The 22,910-nt window shown below is 34.9% G+C and overlaps 1 protein-coding gene across 1 annotated transcript; it reads right to left on the reverse strand.

The window, feature by feature from the left end:
* Positions 1-172: 172 nt before the first annotated feature.
* Positions 173-22,470, reverse strand: LOC129264284 (E3 ubiquitin-protein ligase FANCL-like). The gene is made up of 10 exons (XM_054902134.2): positions 22,289-22,470; positions 14,108-14,166; positions 10,052-10,276; positions 9,353-9,449; positions 6,734-6,802; positions 5,275-5,425; positions 3,883-3,966; positions 2,793-2,920; positions 2,242-2,358; positions 173-698 (listed from the first exon to the last, which is right to left on the reverse strand). The coding sequence occupies exons 1-10, from the start codon at positions 22,367-22,369 to the stop codon at positions 579-581; spliced, it is 1,131 nt and encodes a 376-aa protein (XP_054758109.2). The 5' UTR covers positions 22,370-22,470; the 3' UTR covers positions 173-578.
* Positions 22,471-22,910: the final 440 nt, after the last annotated feature.

Genomic DNA, 22,910 nt, shown 5'->3' on the forward strand with positions numbered 1-22,910 from the left:
CTTTCCTCGGTGAATGTGCACCACATATCTAATTATCAATCAAATCTTGGATGCTGCTGTTGACATAAAAAGTGGCCTAGCAGAGATATGGTACTATCGGAGCACCTCGCACACTTTCCTCGGTGAATGTGCACCACATATCTAATTATCAATCAAATCTTGGATGCTGCTGTTGACATAAAAAGTGGCCTAGCAGAGATAGGGTACCATCGGAGCACCTCGCACACTTTCCTCGGTGAATGTGCACCACATATCTAATTATCAATCAAATCTTGGATGCTGCTGTTGACATAAAAAGTGGCCTAGCAGAGATAGGGTACCATCGGAGCACCTCACACACTTTGCTTGGCGGATGTGCACAACGCATCTAATTGTCAATCAATCCTTGGATGCTGCTGTTGACACCAGAAGTGGCCTAACAAAGATGAGGCACCGCCGGGGCACCTCACACACACTTCGCTAGGTGGATGTGCACCAGACATCTTGTTCTCAATCACATATGTGACGACTCTCATCTGTCCTCACACATATTTGCTCAGCGGATCTGAACCTATTGGTAATCACAGTTGTGAGGGTGATCATCTGTCTTTGATCTTCTTGACTGATATCTGTTTTGTGCAGTATGGACACTCTCCATACAGGATGTTGAACCCTACTCCCGTAATAGACTGGTAGCTTGACGGCAAGGCACGCAACCACTGGGGAGGTAAAGCAAAGAAAATTTACGATTTACAAAAGAGGGAAATTCCAAAGTCATCAAAGCATTTAGGCCCTATTGTAGAAAGGTTACTATTAAGAATATACCATCCAAAGGGAACTTCCTTTAATCATGGATTCTGATAAGCTGTTGAGCATTGTTACCATGGTAATTGCAATTGGATGGCAAAGATAGCATAACAGTAACTTTTATGAAACAGGACCCATATTTGATTGATTGTAAATGTATAGGCCTATATCCATTTACAATATTTGCACATAAAAATACAAACTTGATGTATTCTCAACCAACTTGTTGAAATTCATGCTTGTGCCATTGCCACACTAAAGATATATTACAAACCTTACTTCTAACATTTCAAATGGCCTCTGTGTCCTTGTGACGCAAATATCTGATATCATTTTCACTTCCTTATGCATACCTTTATCGATCACAATAATATTCCTTCAACTGTCAAAAAAATATATACATGTACAGTATGTGACCTCTGACCATATGACCCACATTTAATCAGGTTATTACAGTGTACAGGGGTGTGAGAGTTCAGATTTTTATCTGATTTCAGATTTTTTTGTTTTGATTTTCAGCTTAATTTCAGCTTATTTTTGGCCTTCCTCTGTACAAAAAAGTATGGGAGCTCTTTCTATTTCAGACTTTTTCAACACTCTTCAGCTTTTTTCAGATCTTTTTATTTGTGACCACTCACACCCCTGAGTGTATATGTGTACAGAGCCAAGGTTGACGTTGATCCTTCAATTAGTTCTTTAATTATTGTGAGAATAACATATTTCAACATCTATAATGACCTCTGTTACCAATGACATCATTGCAAGTCTTACACGCACACTTGGGCCAAGTTTGAATTTTAATGTCTGGAGGCATTATATTTATAGGTTGTCCATCTATCCAATTCATGTTCCTGCGATAACTAAAGAACCGTTTAATGATCAACCAAAGATAATGTCTATTTGGTCTAAGACCCATTGTCTACATGAGTAGATAATTGTTTATGAACCAAATTTTCATGAATAATTAGTAGACAAAGTTGGAATTGGACCAACTGGGCACTAGAGTAGATATAAATTAGACTAAGTGGCTTTTAGATCAAGTTTAGTGGAGACCAGTCAGCAATTTGGGTAGACCAAATGGCCCGTATTCTGAAGTCAGGTTTAACTCTAAAATTATGGGAAGCCAAAAGTGTCAAAATTTTCATTAAGTTGTATGTTTACTGTGCTCTTTCCTTATTCATCGATGGTGAAGACAATTATCTATTTATACTTCCTAGACAATTATGAATGATTTGAGAGCCAAATGAGCTGAAATATGATATCTCTACTGTTCGTGATTTATGTAACAATTGGCTATCCATACTTAAACCACAATATTAAACCCGAGTTTAAGTTAAACCCAACTTCAGAATATGGGCCAATGGGTTTAGCCGATGTAGTATTAAACCATCTGAGAAGAACACCAACTACTTGTATATCAATAACCCCCACTTCTAACTTTTAAATCTTACTCACCTCATAGAGACAAGTTTGGTGAAATGGTTTGTTGCAATGAGGGTTGTCACAGACCTGATCGGGAATGACTGCATCCAGGCTATAGGAGTAGCATATTCCACATTCCTCTTTGAAGTCCTAGAAAAAACAAAAACAAATAATGCTTGATAAATAAATTAAATCAATCAATTAAAATAATACATATACATGTATGTATTTGGTTGAAATTCCCAAGAGTACCCTTTAATTTGCAAATGTTACTTACCATGAAAAGCTCTAAAAAAATGAAAATCTAAACGCTCAAGTCTAAGAACAGAGGTTCAATGCCAAGCACTGCCTAGCCTGCATCTGGCAATCTTATGTAGTACTGATGTCACACCATGAAATTTGAGGCTCTATGACAGTCATTGAACAAGGCATATTGTGCATTAAAAGTAATCTTACTTGTGATGCCAGGAGGTGTTTCATAAAGCTGTAAAGTCATGAATGACTGGAAGATGTTCTTTAGTGCAAGAGTAATAACTATAAAGACATAACCATGTCAAGTTACAGGAATGGGAAGGAGAACCTACCTGAACCTGTGATTCTGCAGGTGTGGGGAAGTCCACCTCAAGGACGTTGCGAAGGTTTGTCAAGAGAGACGATTGGCTGTTCCAAGCATGCAGGTTGGTGTTCAGGAGTTTCCGTACAGGATTGATAACTAAAGACAAATAAGACAGATAAGAACATTCACTAATCTGTTCAAAGCCAGATTATTGATGTTTTTTTTTCATAGCCTCATTATGAGATTTGGTTCCCACAGGCAATGAAAATAGATGTTATAACATTTAATCAACATAATAAATAAAGATGAATAAGAAATGAAAAATGGTGACAATGATAAATATGATGGTGATGGTTATGATGATGATGATGATGCTGCGAACAATGATGATAATGTCAAATGTTAATAAGGTCAATGATAATGATGGTGACTGTTGATCATGATGACAATGAAAATTGTATGATGATGATAGTGATTGATGAAGATGATGAAACAGATGGTGATGATGAACAAGAAGATAATGATGATGAGAATGATGAAGAAAATGATGGTGGTGATAAGAATGATGATGATTGTGATGAGAATGATGATGGTGATGATGACGATGATAAGAATGATGATGATGATGGTGATGATTATGATGATTATGATAAGAATGATGATGATGGTGATGAGAATGATGAAGATGATGGTAGTGAGGATGATGGTGATGATGATGGTGATGAGAATGATGAAGATGATGATTATGATGTAGACGATGTTAAGTGAGGAGATATTGTAAAAGGCCAGGAAGGGATGAGATGAAACATGCATCATCACTACACCTGACATATTAGTGTGAAATGAGAATACTGCACATTCTTTTATCAATACAATGTTTGATGAAACCAAATGGAAAGTATACAAAATGACTGTAGACCAGGGGCCCATTGCATCAAACTTTTGCCATAAAAAAAACTCTGGCAAACAAAATTATGCCACTGATAATTACACGTAAAAAAAACTCTGGCAAAAAATTTGCCAGTTTTCTTAAGGCAAAAGTTTCATGCAACGGGCCCCAGGTGGCAATTGACCACAACATTCTCTGTTATGAAAATCTTCAGAAATTGATTACTCACCATTATCAGCCCCAAGGAATCTACATTTAGGCAGCATACGTGGGTGAAGAGGATCCACTTCAATCTGAATTGAAAAATTACTTCCTGTTCATAAAACACACACACACACACAAAATCAATGAGAAATGTACAGGTAAGTACAAGTTACTCTACATAGTCATATCTCTTGAAACCATAAACAATGCAAATGTCTTTGACTTAAATTGAGAATATGACATAAATTTAATAAATATTACATTTATATTGCATATTCTGCTCTAAAAATTGCTTTGATAACTGGTTATTTGAGCTGTGGTATTAAAGTCATCTTTACAAACTAAAACGACATAATTAATAAAGTGATGTCTTGGTAATTACAAAATACATTGCAGTTTTAATCTTGATAAAATGAAGTGATAAAGGCCAAAGACAACAAATGAAAACCAAGAAATGATTGCATTCATATCATTACAAATTTGGTAGGGGAAAATGTTTTGTTTTTCTCAATAGAAAGAGGAAAATTCTAAATCACAAAATGATTACAAGAGAATATGATTTTGCCATCCTTGTATGACTGGCAAAAGATTTATTTTCATTTTAGAGCATCATGAATTACTGGAATTAAGCTTATTAAAAAGGTTAATCTTTTGGGACCATAGAAATTTGTTTGTCTTGAAAGAAGTTTGAAATAAATGAGGTATATGAACACATATTTTACAAAACTGATCTTAAAAAAAAAAAAAAAAAACTTTCACCTCAGATGAATAAATGACAAATACAAGTTCAATTGTATATTTGCATCTTACATTACCCATAAAATTTCATGACACAAATATTCAAATATTGCTGATTTTTTTTATATGGTACAGAAATACTTTTGTTTGGATCACAGCAAATTTATTAGTGAAAATCGTTATTTGTTTAATGATATGTTCTTAACGTCTGTCTTCATTTTCTCAGAAACAAAGGCATTTGATTTTCTTCAAAACATCTGGGAATTATTTTATAATCTAAATGACAATTTCCTCCCTTTTTCTACGGTATCTCTGGTTCTCTTAACCCATGTATATAACAATGTAGATTCAATGGTTATCAAGATGCATTATCAACATATTTCCATGAAAATAAACAAAAACAAGAAATCTACCAGCTCTTGAACATGAAAGAAGTTAGGAGGTGCAAGAGCTCAACTGGTAGAGCATTGTTCTCGTAATCCCGGCAACCCGGGTTAGAAACCAAGTTGGAGTGCTAGTGTCTTTTGGTATAGACTTTTACCAATATTACAGGGCCTTCAGCCTTTGGTCCTTTGGTTGCCTACTAACATGCTTTCTTCGCAAGTTAGGTAAAATGACCTCCACTATAAACCAATAACCAAGTTGTATGCCCACAAAAGCTACACCAGTGATTGCTTACCTAGGGCTATTCTCCGGCTGACATCCATTGGTCCAGGTTTCTCCGGTTCTAGGACCCATGTATTGTTATCAATCTCGGCCATCTCCTCCCAGAATGACCCGTATTTCAGCAGGAATCCTTCAAACTTAGTCAAGACATCATCGAGGTGGAGCTATGAAAAAGACATAGAAAGACAAGGACAATCAATTAAACCTAAATCAAACAATAAAAAAAAAAAATTGAACAGAAGATGAATCCATGGGACCAGGTATAACAATTGTTCTTCTGTTCTAGTACCCATTTATTCTTTTCAATCTCGGCCATCTCCAAGAATGATCTTCTCCCAAGACAATCAATTATACCTGAACCAAAAAACAAATCTAACATCTGGAATGAAACATTGTTATATACATGTATCTCTACACATCTTTTTTGGTATAATAATTGTTCTGTGCTATGCCCGAGCAGATGCAATTATACTACCCCACAGGATGTCTCACAAAGTAAACTTTACAAATATGATATGGCAAGTAGAACTGCTTCTCAATCATCAATGGTATTAGCCTTAAGTCCCCATACAAAGTCAACAGTGATAGTTACACATTATATACTCATCAAAGATTATAAGCTACAAAAGGCAATAAATTAAGCAATAAAGACTCGTCAAAGTTTTTGAGAGGATGTTTATCAAATGACAAGGGTCCACATCACTATCTTATAAAACAAATAATACACATACATGTACATTTTCTAAGACATTAGTATAAATAAAATTAAAATAAAATTACCCTAAGTCAGTATTTTTAAATAACCCACCATCCCTTGCTATGCCTTGGGCATGTTCCAATTGTATCACAGTTACCAGGAGGCGCGATAGCTCAGTCGGTAGAGCGGGGGACTCGTATTCCGGTGACCCGGGTTCGATTCCCACTTGGTGCGCTAGTGCCCTTTGGTAAGGCATTAATCCTCAGTACCAGGTCCTTCGGAGGGGACCTTAAGCCGTCGGTCCTCTGGTTGCTTGCTTACAAGCATTCATGCTTTCTTAGCAATCAGGTAAAAAAATCACCACCACCTTGTGCATGTAGTTTTATTAGTGATATCCTCACTTATTTATATTGTTTGTATTATAACAAATGAGGTGCCAGTCTCGTCTGCATTGCATGATTTAGTATGATAGTGCTGATTTGAAACACAAATGAAATGGATATTTTTTGTAAGATAGAGAGAAAAAACCCCATTCCTTTGATAATAATATCCTAGGCTTGTTAACCTTAAATGACCCTTGACTAAGACTCTTGTTATTAATTTCATTTGTGATATCCAATAACAATCTCATAAATGTTTCTTTGAATTAGATTCAATATCATGCAGGTGAGAAAAAAACTGAGGAAAATTCCTCATCGAGTATATTTAAAGATCAAGATTAGTTTCTGAACCATTCCCATTTGATCCATCTCCCCTCCATATAATGACCACCTACCTTTGGAGTCCAATGCAGTTTAAAATAATCCTTCTCTATGTTGGTACAAACAGGGGTATTTGATGGGTGCTGTAAAGAGTGAAATACAATACATAAATGAGTGAGTACACGTATGGGCACTAGTATTCAACCCGGCATAATTCAAAGATTTGGATAAATTTCCCCAAATATTTAGAAATAGGGAATTTATCTTAATTTCATATCTTTGTTATTTCCAGTGTAATCTGTTGTCGGTATTTTCTTTATTAATCTGTCGACTGTATGCGCAGATGATCGAATTATGCTGCGATGACCTTTTGCACTGAATTGCACTAGTATTCAACCTACTGATGATAGATAGCGGATCTCAAAATGGTTTAGATTGCTAAACTAGATCTAGATCTATGTAAGTCTCTGGCTTTGACTAATCCATGTTTGGTCTCATCTCAAATGGTCTAGTCCATAGTCGGATGGGACAAGGGCAGATTGAGAGACAGGGCCATCTTTCATCGCTAGGTTGAATACTAGTGCCAACGGGTTGAAAACAAGTGGAATGCCTCTGGCCGTCTCACCTGCATCACGCGATTCAATATAGCAGCAGTGCTGATTTTAAAAACTACTATAACTCGCACAAGATGTTCAGTGATACTTGGTTACTCTTATTTCCACGTTTTATGAACTAGACCCATACACTTATAGAGATATGATGGTAATTCAACAAATACCCCCAACGTGGCCAAAGTTCATTGACCTTACATGAACTTTGACCTTGATCATGTGACCTGAAACTCGCACAGGATGTTCAGTGATACTTGATTACTCTTATGTCCAAGTTTCAAGAGAAAGATCCATCAACTTTCCAAGTTATGATGGTAATTCAACAGATACCCCCATTATGGCCAAAGTTCATTGACCTTTGACCTTGGTCATGTGACCTAAAATGCGCAAAGGATGTTCAGTGATACTTCATTACTCTTATGTCCAAGTTTTATGAACTAGACCAACACACATTCAAAGTTATGGCGGTAATTCAACAAATACCCCAATTTGACCAAAGTTCATTGACCCTAAATGACCTTTGACCTTGATCATGTGACCTGAAACTTGCACAGGATGTTCAGTAATACTTGATTACTATTATGTCCAAGTTTCATGAATCAGATCCATAAACTTTTAAAGTTATGATGGTAAATCTACAGATACCCCCAATTCGGCCAAAGTTCATTGACCCTAAATGACCATTGACCTTGGTCATGTGATGTGAAACTCATGCAGGATGTTCAGTGATACTTGATTAACCTTATGTATAAGTTTCATGAACTAGGTCCATATATTTTCTAAGTTATGATGACATTTCAAAAACTTAACCTTAGGTTAAGATTTTGATGTTGATTCCCCCAACATGGTCTAAGTTCATTGACCCTAAATGACCATTGACCATGGTCATGTGACATGAAACTCAGGCAGGATGTTCAGTAATACTTGATTAATCTTATGGCCAAGTTTCATGAACTAGGTCCATATACTTTCTAAGTTATGCTGTCATTTCAAAAACTTAACCTCAGGTTAAGATTTGGTGTTGACGCCGCCGCCGTCGGAAAAGCGGCGCCTATAGTCTCACTCTGCTATGCAGGTGAGACAACTAGTGCAAAAAACCATCGCCGTATAATTTGATCGCCCGCGCACACAGTCGACGGGTTGAAGAAAAAAATAACGCAAAAAGAATAACCAGCATTTGCTCTTGGAAATAAGACAGGTCCGAAATTAAGGTAAATTCCATATTTCTATATATTTGAGGAAACTCTCCAAACGGGTTGAATACTAGTGCCCTTACGGTATTGTATAATGTAAATGGTTCATAAAAGGAAACAATCTGTGTATATATGTAGCTTTTCTGTGCCGGGTGGGTGTTTCATAAAGCTGTCCGTCGTATGTTACGAACGACTCTACGAGTGACCCTTTCTTATGAATTAAATCAACTCTAATTGAAATCCGGTGTGTATCACTTAATACCACAAGAAAGGATCACAGGTTACAAACAGCTTATGAAGCACCCACCCTTGCATAACATTTACAATTATAGCAAGTTTAATCCTTAGTTTTATTTGGCCAATGAGTACAGTTCAGTTGCTACGGTAATTACCAGTGGAAGGCCGAGTTACCATAATAGTAAATTCTATGCAATGTTCTAAAGAGCCAATTAAATGCTGTAATGCAGTAATGTACATGTAATGGCTCCAATTTCAAATTGCCTTTTTACAAACAATCCCTTTTATTGAAAAATCAACTTTTTAAAATCAGTTCACAGTTATACTTTGGATTACATTCATTTCTCACAATATATTTCTTATCCAATGTTGACAAATGAATTGTTTTCGCTCAAGCTGAGATCTACCTTTTTTTGGTTATTTTTTGCACAAAAATGAAGCTCTAAAACATAACATCTACATGTATGAGCAAGTTACTAATTTCTGCTTGTGATACAGGTTTTCAAATCTTCATAATAAGATAAGGTCATTCCATGTCGCTTCACTTCAAACCCTTTAATGATTGAACAAGAAGTCAGATGCTTCTGATAATGGGTGTCAGTTTATTCCCCTTGAAAGACAAAACACATATTTTCTCCACACAGATCCCCACCTCTGAATGAACTTGTACAGCAATATTGTGTGTTTTATCAGATGAATAATTGCAGGTTAGCTCAAACTGACTCAAATCTGGCTCAAGATGTGTTACCCTGCACAGAAAAAAAGAAGTTTTTAATCAATAAATGGAATACAAGAAAGGGTCGGTTGTAAAACTTTAATTCATTCAAGATAACAGAATTATAGTTTGCCCATCACCTTCATCAACAGTGATTATTTGTTTAACATTTACTTTGGGCATCAGGGTCTTCATTTATCATTGGACTCCACTAGCAAATTAATCAAAATCAACAAAGAAGGAATCACATTCTGTATGAGCACACCCCGACAAGTGACAAAGAAACTTTCCTTTATTTTGGAGATGGATAGGTTTAGGTATAGGTGAACTGACATTGAATGAGAGAAAAAATTTTTTTTTAATATCATAGCAATAAATTCAATTAAAAAGTTAAATGATTAAATATGAATCACATTTCATACATACCTCCCCCTCAAAATAATAAATCAAATAGAATAAAGCACATAATTAGACTAAAATCAGAATTTAAATAAATATAAAAATTATAATCCCCATAATAATGTCCTACCATCAATCAAACAATCAATAAAATATAGTCTGATATTACAAAACAAGCAACACATAATGATACACAACAAAGAAACACAAGAATTCTAATAACGGAAGATTGCTTACATGTCCCAGCCCAAAGTTTCAAGTTCTTCAACAAGCCTTCGATGCAGGGGCGAGTTATCCACTACACCATGAGAAGGGTTACCAATCTTGCTTGCTTTGGTGTTCTCAAACAGATTGCACACTTCCTGCATGAATGCTTCTGGATCAACAGCCGACCTCAGCCTGTTCTCAAGTGTACCTTGAACCTTACCGAGCCGACGGGCCAATCTCCAGTCTCCCTGAACACTGCAAATTGAAAATAATTAACATTTTTTAACACAAGAAAATCTTGAGATGACTATCCACAATAAGCTTCACTGCCATGGAATTTGCAGTACCTCTATAGGGCAAGAAGACCTGTACTGGGAAGGGGCAAAAAAGAAAAAGGTCATCATCAGAGCTGCCAAGTTGTATTTTGCATTTTCAGTATTCTTATCCCCCAAAATCAGTATTTTGACCAAAAAAAATCTGTATTTTTACCGTGTGAGATAAATATTTTGTAGTTTTCCCCCAAAAAGTGTATTTCATAATAAAATGCTTGGCGCACTCGCCCATCACGGCGCTCAAGCTGCATGCAAGCTAAAATGTGCACTGCTCTTGCAGTTGAAAAAAAAAAACATTGAAACTTGTGTACAGTATATCTCACCCTGGTTTTTACAAAATGATTGAAAAAAAAACAAGTCACCTGAAATTTCATTGATCTAATAACCATATTTGTGTACGTTTTATGAAATAGAGACATATAGATGATATTTCTCAATAAATTTCGATTTTTTTTTTAAAAATACAAAAAACAAATTTTTTAAAGAAAAAAACGTACGGCCGTATTTTGGTTGCAAAAACGTACTAAATACGGAAAAATCGTACTACTTGGCAGCTCTGCATCATCATCATCATCTTATCCTATCGGGTGACTGCGAATTCCATGGCAGTGAATGATGACTGGCCTTGGTGCCCCTCTCACTTTCCTGGGAGAATAATAATAATATTAGAACAATTTTTGTATAGCCATTACACCTTACAGAGGTCTCAATGCCCATGAGGAACAGAAGAAAAGATTATTTTTCCTAATTTGTACTGTAATAAAGAGATGTGCCTTTGTTTTTGGACAAGGTACATGTATAAGCGATGTTGTGTCTCACCCACTTGTGAAAATAACCAGAAATATCGCGATATGCGACGGCAAGCAACAGAATTGTATCAAAAGTTCATTGTGAAATTAACTGGGATGGAATGCAAACTTTAACATTGACCTCAAAATGACCTATGACCTTACCATGTGACCTGCGACTGCACCATATTTAGACCTTTTTTAATATGAATTAATTATGTTAATCTATACGTAAATCAAACTTGTTACCCTAATTCATTAAAAGAAGCTCCTAGAATGCTAATTTCCAGGGTTGGCATATTTCCCGCTTCGGAGGCTTATTTCCCGGGCGCCGGGAAATAAGCGGTATTTACCGCTTTTTTCCGGTATTTACCACTATTCAACGGGAAATACTGGGAAATATAATTTTCCACTCACTTTTCTATAGGGATTGTCAAATTTTGAACATAAAAACAAAGGTGGTGAGTATGGTTGCTCTGGTGTGTACCATTTGTGTGAGTGTGTGTGTTTGTTTGTTAGGGTGTTTATGTTTGTGTTTGGGTGTTATCTATGTCTGTTATCATGAAATGCTGGAAAAAATACAATAAAATACTAAAAAGATCCCAAATATACATCTAATTTAGATATGGGCAATTCCATAGGTTGGTGGACATGAGCTCAATGTGTCTTTGTACATATAGCCCATCTGAACCGTAACGTGAGTAACCACTTTATCTGCACCCCTAGTAAAAACCATGTGTTCTTTTTTTTTTAATTATATACAAATTTGTCTCCCTAATATACTTCTTTGAAATGGATATAATCAACTTTCATAAAAGCCTTGCATGAGGACACTTTTCACTTATGTCCACTTTTCATTTTATGCATGTCCAAATCATGTAACATGAGTAACCGACACATTTCAAAGATTTGCCAGGAGCATAATGAAATTCCCCAACTTTTGTTTTTATACAAAGGATAGTCAGACTGCGTACTATGTTGTGATAAAGAGATGTTTAGTTCTTATCAATAATAATGGAGTTACAGCTCCAAGTATGAATCAAGGTGTCTCCAAATGTAACGTGAGTAACCGTGGAATAGCCCATATGATGTTCTTCATTAAGTCAGTCAATAATTACCATATTCATGAATACCTACATATACATGTATTAATGAGCATAAACTTGTATTAGCATATGAACAAAATGCCATGTGCTTCAAAATACATAAATATTATCATAAACATTTGGGACCCCATTTTCATTGTCAAATTCTTCAATTTCTCTGTCATCCTCATTGATGTCACTATCTCTGCTATATCCTTCTTCGTCATACATGTATATCGAGGATATCCTTGTCTCAATGTGAACCAGACATTCTTTTGAAAATCTCACTATGACTGATTAAAGAGAGGAGCTATTGTAAAGGGAAACAATGGAGCGTGCTCCAAGATTTATTTGTTTACAATAGCTTTCAATCAATGTGAATATGACAAACTGTACAAGTTATTTATTTTACATTTCCCATGAAACATTCAGTAGCTAAAGTATGTCAATTATGTTGTTATTGTATTCATTTTATATTTCTTAAAGGAAACAACTTTTGACACCTCTTTCCACTTTTGTGTACATAAATTTGTATAAGTTATGCTTTTTAATTTTTGTGTTTGCTTTGTTTGTTAAACTTCTTTTAAAAGTTAGATTGAAAGAATTGCAACATTAAAAACGGCATAATCCGAGTTGTGTAATTTTTTAGGCTACAAAAAGATCTTTTTCTGTAAGCAATATCAAAATTCAAAACCAGCAACCACTAGTACACACTGATACATGTACACACTAAAACTCCTTACATACAGTAGAATACCGGTACTGAGCTTTATTCACACTTAAAAACAAAAATCATATTGTAATGAGATACAATGGCATGTAAAAAGTTAAACCCCGGGAGAAATATTTGTTTATGTTTTAATATGATTATTCAGTTTCCAGGAACATAATTTGAGTTTGTGTACGTATGTGTGGACTTAGATCCTATGTGTGTTTGGGTATGTACTTGTATGCAGTATGGATTTTATCTGTTTGTGTGTGTCTACTATGAGTTTTGTGATTCTAATTATTTCAAAACACTATTTTCATTTGTTGAGGTTAAAAACAACTAAAATTATTGAAAAAAAAAAAGAATTAAAATCATATTTCCCGTTTTTTACATATTTACCAGACGCCCATCTTATTAACCGGACGGTATTTACCGGTATTTACCACCGGTAATTACCACTACCGGTATTTACCGCCCAACCCTGCTAATTTCTCTTGTTCAAATTCTTTATATCATTGCTAACAATTACAAAATAAAAAAGTCTGGTTTGAAAATAAATTTCTTATGTAATTCTTTTTTTTTACCTTTTGTTTTTGTTTTTTCGCCAAATTTGCAGCAGAACCTTTTTGAAGCATAGTGCTAAAATTAATTCATTTCAGCTTATGAAAACAAAAATAATCATACCTTTATGAATAAGATGAGAAAACTCATATTTACCTTGACTTTGTACACAAAATCACAATTTGGAACAATTTTGGGTCTGACATGCACTTACGTAATGTTTCGTAATTTTTCAACCGCATACCCGGGCATCATAAATTTGGTCTAAAAACTTAAAGATGCACAAGACTTCTAAATAAAAGTCAGCGAGTGGCGCGGACAAAAAAAATTGTGTAGTGAAGTGGTTGCAGAAAATATCGGGTGGGGGGGGGTTGATTCACCCCCCCTGGCAGTTTTAGGGTTAAGCCTTAAGGAATGAGAATTAAGCACAGTAAAGATAAAGACACATACCCTGTAAACAATATTTTGATAATTTTTGGATTCACATAATTTTAGGACCGAGTGAGACCATGTCATAAGTTAAGCTAGACTTTAGAATATGGGCCAATAATGACACCTCCATGGTCTAAGCGAAGTAAAAATAAATTATCAAGTATTCCTAAACTTCTTACCTGGCATGTTTGATGTTCTTGTCTTTTGGAAATTCTATCTTCAATTGATACTCTTCTCCCTGGATTGTAAAGAAAAATAGAAATGATTTGTGACTTTGGAGATCATGTCCTGGTGGGTCAGCGTCGAACTTGAACTTCACTGGTTCACTTCTCCAATATACTTGTCCAGTTCGTTCTCGAAGCTGTAGACACTGGGTGTATTACCTAATTCATTACTGAGACTATACCATGGTTTTCTCATTCTCATGTAAAAAGATTTCTTACGTTTTTCAGTGACTGATCTTGGAATAAACAATTTTTTATCATGACCTCTGGTAGGCCCATGAACCTGACCCAAATCTGGCACTACCTCCTGGTCATATCTATGAAATAACTTGTAAGTTTCAATCATATCCCCTCGCGCACGGCGGTATGTCAATGTAGGGAGTTTCAGTTGGATCAATCTTTGTTCGTATGCAAGTTTTTTTTACCTCAGGTACCAATTTAGTGGCCCTTCTCTGTACATTTTCTAATGCATGAATATGTTTCTTCAAGTAAGGACTCCATACGGCATGTGCATACTCTAAATGTGGTCTGATCAAAGCTTTATATAGGAGTAAAAAGTTCTCCTTGTGTAAATAAACAAATGTTCGTCTTATCAGATTCATTAACCTATTGGCTTTATTGATCTTTGCCTGAAAATGTTGGTCAAAATTAAGCTTTGTGTCAATGATCACGCCTAAATCTTTACTTGTTTCAACTTGTAATAGATTATGTGTGGCATTACCGTGGGCCACTCATTCAATGAACAAGGTCATGATACACCCAAGGGTTCATTAAATGCCGCTGTGCACAGAAAAATCAAGCCATAGATGTCGTGTGTTGTGGACACAAGAAGTGAGATCCCAGCACGCGCGACCCACTAGTTAGAAATCCACTGCCAAACGCGGTTCATGGTAGGAGGTTAGTATACTAATACCAAGGCTCGACATTAGTGGTGGCCCGGGGCCACCAGAAATTCACCTCGGGCAACCATTACTGAAAAAATGTTAAGTTTTGGTGGCCCAAATCGGGCAACCAATAATTTTCAAAGTAGCGCAATTTTTCTCCCGATTTTGCACGCATTTATCAACTATCTACAGTTGAAATTGCAAGCCAATTCGTCATGCGCCCTTTTTCTTAATCTACACACAAAGATTGCATACCGGTAGTCATGACAGTATGTAGGCCTACCGCTATAGCATACAGTAATTATTATCAAGCCGGCCGCGCCGGCCGTCTGGCGTGAGCTTTGCATGCATGAAACCACTGCAGCTAGCTGTGCGCTAGCAGACCATTCAGACTCAGGGAGCTGCGATACGAAATGTTGCTGCTAAGAAATCTTCCATAGAACTTTGAAAATCTACGTCAATGTCACGTTTTACACCAATGAAATGCCCTTCTACAGTCCATATTACTAAAATCTGGTGTAACCTGATTATTTGCAAGCATTAAAAAGAGGAATTATGACCTCTCTTTTGACTCAAAAAGACTTATTTCCAAATGCATTAATACACATAAAACACATAGGGTGAGTACATCACAGTCCCACGTGTGCATTTGTATGTATGTTGATACTTGGTTTCTTTCGAAGCTGTGTCTTTTCTAGCCAAAAATAAACAGACAGTTTCTTTCTTGTTTATAAATGACTTCTTTAACCACTATTGGGAAGTAAATACTTTGGGAAGGCATTTGAGTGATATGAAATGTGAACTTTTCCAGCATTTTGGCAAATATAGGGAAGGACTTTTCTCACACTGTTTTTTCCAGATATAACTTTTGCCTTTATCTTATTTTTTTTTCTTTCATTTTTTTTATAATGGTTAAACCATGTATACCCCTTCCCATTGAATATGCCTGATTAAAGAATTTTCCCCATTTTTTTATTAATTTTGTTTTATTCATTTTTCTTTCATTTTCTTTTGTTTTTTTTCCCCCTTTTTTTTCTGTTCTTTGTTTTTTCTTTCTTCATTTTCTTTCTTTTGTTTTATTTCACTTATTTATTTTAATTATTTTTGTTTTCTTTTTTAAATATACTACATGTATTCTAAAAATTATTTTTGTTTGTTTCCCCCTTTTGCAGCATATTTTATGTGATTTTCTCCTGCTATATGCTGGAAAAGAGAAAATAAACTGTATTTGGGGCCTGCATAATCTAGGTTTTAGGGTTCAAAAAGGAAGAAAGGAAAATTCATTGTTTTGTACATCTATCTGAGTTTGCTATGCACTATTTATTTACTTTACCATTATGAGTGTGTGTCTATACTACGGAGATTTAAAAAAAGTCCACACAACCTGGGAAGTGGGAACAATACAATTCTTTTATTCTCTTTCAATCATTTTATATTTACAATGATAGAACAATTTATACATTACCACAAATCAATTAGCAAAGTGAAATAACAGCAAACAAGATTTACATACAAGATGTACAAAGTGAAAGTAACTTAGTGGTAGTGGCTGCAGAATTAATATTTCAGAAGTTTGTTTTATTCATGTTTAATCAATGTTTTTTATGAAGGTTTTGGTGGCCCGAATGGGCCACCACCAAAAAAAGTTAATGTGGAGCCTAGCTAATATCTAATACTAACCTCGCAATACGTGTGAGTGGTTATGATATAACCTTGTTCTCGGTTATATCTCCATGTGTGGCAAAATAAGGGTGGCAATGTTTGGCTTATTTTCTCTTTTTCTTTGAAACAAATGTTTGAGTTTTTTACACAGACAGTTTCCATAACACCTATTCATCACAACTTGGCTCTTAAGTAAAAATTTGATTCTTTAAATAATTTTTTTCTTAATTAAAAATAGAGATTGAAAAATGAAAATTGTCTTGCCATATTACTTTCCACCAATAGAGGGCGTACACAAAAATATGCCCAAAACTCAAGTTTTTGAGCGCTCTGGTGAATACGAAAATTATTCCCAAGTTACTAATGAAAAATACATTGCAACTGTATGGAAATTAGTAATTTTGGTCACAAAAGTGATATTTTAATGAATTTTTAAAGTGTGCTCTGTACAGCATTGGCATACCATAGTAGTCCTAAAAAGGTAGATTCCCCACACAGGCAGGATCATGGTTGCAGTTTACTGCGGCAGCCCGAACACGTACTGTGTTCGGGCTGCGTTGTGATTCACCCAGACTCACCAGATGAAATCAGATGAGCATCGAGAATCAATCAAAAATACATAAAATTGCACAAAACTGTTACAAAGGAATCAATACATACTTACAACTTAAGCCGCAATATGGGCGGCCCTCAAAACTTCGAAATAATTCCCCAAAACGAAGCAAAAACGTCGGAAAATTTTGCCGGTGTGCATTAAAACTCGTTCGTACAGGAAGCAATGAAGGATTGATATAGCCTTTTGACGAGGCAACGAGATAGATTGATTTTTATTACCAAACGGGCAAAAAACAAAAAACAAACGATAAAAGAGAAAAAATACTTTAAAAATAAAATAATAATTTAATATGCGATTTCAGTAAGTTCTTATTATCATCAGATCCTGCCAATACCACTAAAGTCCATTATAGATAATACAACAGAATGCCCCGACAAAAGGCTATCATTTGATGCGTCGGATAGAGATTGTTATGAATATTCATGAGTCTAGTTCCGTAAATTCTTGCTTCACCCTTTGCCTGGCAACTATTTTAGCTTCGGCTTTTTCTTTGAAAGAAGTAACATATTTTCGTTTGAATTATTTGTTTTTCTTTCTCCTCCATTCTTTTCTTTTGTTCTGTTTTATTTTCTTTTCCCCCTTTTTTATTTTTATTTTTATTTTTTCCTCTACCTTCTTTTCATTTTTGGGGTCTGTTTTCTTTTTCTTTCTTCCCTTTTTTTAAATTCTTCTCTGTATTTGCTCTTTTTTCTTTTTTCCATTTTTTCTTCGTAATTTTTCTTTTTTTTTGGTCTTTATTCTCTTTGTTCTTGTTTCTTCATTGTTTTCAAGAGATTATGCACATGGTATCGTACTACACGTTTTTTTTAATTATTATTATTATTGGAAACTGTATAGATATATGTAAATAAAAAAGTGAAGAAATAAATGAACACTCATATATTAAAGGAATATATTCGTTGATCAAAATTATTGAGTGATCAGCAAACCATCTCTTTAAGATTTTGATGCCTATTTCTGGAACCCAGCCTCTGACAGGGCTTTGCTGGCTTAGCCTAGAGGACTCCGTGATGCAAAATGATTTTAAAAATATCACGGAATCCAATGCTGGCTCCCACATATTTTTTTTTCTCTCTCTCACTTGTTATGTTTTCCATTTTGTTTATTTTGTATACTGTGCATGTATCCTTAGTTTTAATTTCAATTGTATGTTGTATGTTTTAATGAGAATTTAAAATAAATGAAATGAAAATATATGCAAATCTCATTATCATCCAACAACCATTTTCATACAATTGATGCCTATTAATTTGTATTATGTTTGAACGGAGATGTGATTATAATTCATATGTTTGTTTATAAATTAATATGTTATCTTTCATCTTGTTGGCATTCTTAAGCTTCAATAATTGGGTATATAAATCTCTGCGGGATAAGTATAAGCCTATAATTACTAAGAATTGAGTTGCTCATTATAGGACGCATAAAGTCGCCGCAAATCCTGCTTGTCTGATTGTTTTCCAGGTGTACAAAAGGGTTTTTTCCTAAAGACATCCCATTCTTTATATTGTTTTTATATTATTATTATTTATTATTTATTTATTTTGATTTATTTATTTTATACTGCAGGGTAGGCCTGTTCAGTTCTTAAAACTGCTTTACAAAGGCGCCCTGCAGTTTAAAATACATGTCAAGATAACTATGAACAACACCAACAAACAACATCAAAAATACAAAATACAAAATATCTAACATCAGAAACAATTAACACCAAAATATAGAGTGGGAAGTGACAATTTAAACATACATAGCATTGTAAATCAATGGAATATCATTTCGCTCTTTATCAATTCGTATGAAAGGCTTTGCATAATTTTTTAAAAACTAACAAGGAGGTACAAACTTGTAAATTTGAAGGAAGTGCATTAAATAATTTGGGTCCGACATATGCAAAAGATTTTCTTTTATGTTCAATTCTAGCTTTGGGAAGCTGAAGGGGGCATCGTAAAGAAGACAGTGTCCTGTATTTCACGGGCCGTTTACATACTAAAGGTTTTAAATAATTTGGAACTAAATCATTCATTATTTTATATACAAGAAATTAATGAAAATCATGGTGACGCTAAATCAGCTTATATACTTCTAATACAATTGGTGGCGGAAGCCAAAAAAATCAGGGGGTCCACCTGAAATTGAAATTTTGGGATAGACACAGGTAAAAAAAATTGACAAGCAAAAAAAAAAAATTTCAACAAAAAATTTAGGGGGGGGGGGACCGTCCCCCATCTCAAATTTAGGGGGGACAGGTCCCCCTCCGCTTCCGCCGCCTATGACTAAACTACTATACCATTGAAGAATTGACGCAGAAATCAAATTTTGTGATAGATTTTGTCATAACATACCAATAGGCCTTTATCATGCACCTTTTCCTTTTTTTTATAACAAGTACGTAGCAAGGAGGCGGTGGGATGATCTTCCCCACCCTAACTCCCCCCCCCCAAAAAAAAAAAAGAGAGAGAGGAGAAACGGTGATAGCGAAGGGGTAAACAATGGCGAAAAAGAAAGCTTTGCGGGATTTTCTTTCTCATTCTCTCTAAAATTTTACTTCCGCGCATGTTTGCGAGAAAATCCTTGTTTTTCTCCTATGTTTACCTTTTCTTTATTACCCCGTTTTTTCATCTTGGCTATATTGCTAGTTTGTTTTGTGGCGGCATCAAGTTTTAAAGAATAATATTTGGGAACGGAATTAGTATTAAGATTATAGGTCAAAGTATATGAAGTCATATTTTATTCAAAATGATCACCAACGTTCCCGATCCTTATAGGTCAGGGTGGTAAACTCTATAATGATAATGCCGTATACCCACAAAGGCTACTTCTTCCGTTTTTCAGCTCTTTACTAGTCGGTCATAATTTATTTGGGGACCACGGACGGCCTGTTCCTCATTTAAAAGGGGGAGTTATACAAATTGTGCCGTATATATAAAAAAAAGAAAGTACAATATTACTATAGAATTATATGGAAGTTTATGTCATCAATCTCCTGTCGTCTACTTTGCGCCATTAATTAAGTTCCTAATCATTCAAATACACTGTTAAAATAAATTTAAAATCGCTGTCTACGATGTGAATCACACAGTAATTGTTTAAACAGTTTAAACAAGTATTTAAAATCTTAAAACACACATTTTAAATTTAAATATTTAATTATCAATAATTAAATTCAAATATTAAATTATCAATGATTTAAACATGATTGTTTAAATTTTAAACACTTGTTTAAAATGTTTAAACAACTACTATGCAATTCTCACAGTAAACAGCGTTGTTAAAAATATTTTTGACAGTGTAGAAGTGCTCCATATAAATGAGTTCAATCAGGGGCGGATCCATGATTTTCCAAAAGGGGGGCACAGGGCCAATGAAAAATTTGACAAGTAAAAAAAAAAAAGTTTTTCAACCAAAAATTGAGGATATTTCGTCCCCGAAAAAAAGGGGGGGGGGGGCAGGTGAGGGGTTGATTATGCTACTGCCATGCGGTGAATTAAACAACAAATGGTGATTGGTGATTATCAAAGCGGCAGATTTTTTTTTTAAAATTATAATTATATATTAACATCTTGACTTAGAATTTCTTTTTAAAGCAGGCAAATTGTTTTTAAGTATTTCCTTTTGTTTTAAAACCATATTCAATCCTTCCTCATTGTTATAACATGTGAAAAAGATAAATAACATGAAATCATTTACGTTATTGAATCAGAATTCATATTTAAGAAAATCATAAATTGGTTATTCTAAATGTAAAATTAGAATCCATTTGTAAATATTTGTTGGATTTTTTATAATCACAAAGGGAATAATAATAATAATACAGACTAAAAAAATTCGGATCTAGAAATCTCTGAATATATTAAAACACAAGCACACTATTGATAAATATTTTTTTCATTTTTAGTATCATTAAATCAAAATAATTTGAGGAAGTTATATGAAATAAAACACACACCAAGCGAACAGTCACGCTTTACCCCCCCCCCTTCCCATAAACAAAGCATAAAAAAGAATGAAAAGGAGAAAGAAAGAATGAAAAGGAGAAAGAAAGAATATAACAAATGACAACAAAAACTTATCATAAAAACACAAAATGTAACAAAATAAAAATATATATGAAATAAATATTTTTTTTCATAAATATAGATCTATTTTTTTCCAAAAAAAAAAAGAAAAATGGTATTGAATTATATGCCTAAATCACAATTTAATTGAATGTTTTCACTCTTACATGCATATTCATTAAACTGTGCTGTAAAGGCATGCAGTGACGACATCTTATAAATATTCATATGCGCATGCGCAGAATTTTACCTCAAACATGGCGATCTCGCGATTGGAACAAAAGTCCGAAAATTGATGCTCTTTTGAAGGATTTCATGGAATTGTATTCATTATTCTTATTTCAAAGGTAAGCTGATTTAGGAACAGTTTGTTTAGGTAAGATTGATATTACTCGTTAGATTTTTAATTCATTATGATCATCGGTTTTCTAATGCCAAACATCGCGAAGTTTTGTACTCCGGTGATAATGAGTGGTTGCATTCAGGACCTCGACACTGTCTAAAGACGTGTCGAGGTCCCCGGGGCAAGGTTGCAGTGAGCATGTGATGTGGCCATGTCGTGTGTCATTGACATTGTGTAGCCATTATTAGTTTTGTCAATATTATTATGAACTCATCCCAAAGAAACTTACTCCAAAGCCAAGGTTAATCTGTTAATTTTAGGTCGCTTTTCGCGTTGATGATGTCAGATTTTAAGGATATTGGATAGTTTTTTTAGATAATGACCGTCCGCGAAATATGGAAACACGCGTGAACACGAAGTTTGGGCTCACTGCCATACGTAAAGCAAGCGGATTGCTCCCGGGCCGATCACCGGCGTTGAGCTCTGTGTCACTCGGCAGAGCGGCGGAGACTAAAAATTAAAGTCAAAGGCAAAGCAAAGTAACATGTTTATTATGCATTTGATAAGATTACTCACTTCATTCTGAATTAGACCAGTCCATATTGTCTTTTCCAAATTCTGTGGAACAAGGATACTCCAATTCCCGAGTTCTGTCATTTTGTTAACATTTCATTCGGATGATTTGGACTTCTTTTTGTTCACCTCCACTGGAATTTGAAACTTCGCAGAATTAAACTGTCCATCTTCTGCGGAGAGAGGGCGTTTCAAAGCTCAAATCGGGAGTTTACGTGAAAACAAAATTAAATTGATATAAAATTCTAGCTCTGGCACAGGGTGAGTCTTGAGATCTTTACAAGGGTTTAATAAGGACCCCCCCCCCAGTGATGATAATAAAAATAATATTATGATAATAAAATGCAAAAGAAATATTGAGTGGATGATGTCATCGCCGGGGGGGGGGGGGCACTCCCATTGACGAGTGGATACCATATGCGCGACCAAAAACGGGCCAAAAACGCGTAAAAAGGGTATCTTTTTCAAGATTGGGCACGTTACGTACGTAACGTAATAAGAGTGTCAAAACACTAAAATACTGAAAAAAGGGTAAATATTTCGCAAGGAAACCTACGTGTTTACGGTCTGATTTGCGAGGGTATAAAAATACTAAAATGTTTTCTAAAGGATGTACTTTTTTGCC

This window comes from Lytechinus pictus, chromosome 7 (genome assembly GCF_037042905.1).
Source record: "Lytechinus pictus isolate F3 Inbred chromosome 7, Lp3.0, whole genome shotgun sequence".
Lineage (NCBI taxonomy): Eukaryota > Metazoa > Echinodermata > Echinoidea > Temnopleuroida > Toxopneustidae > Lytechinus > Lytechinus pictus.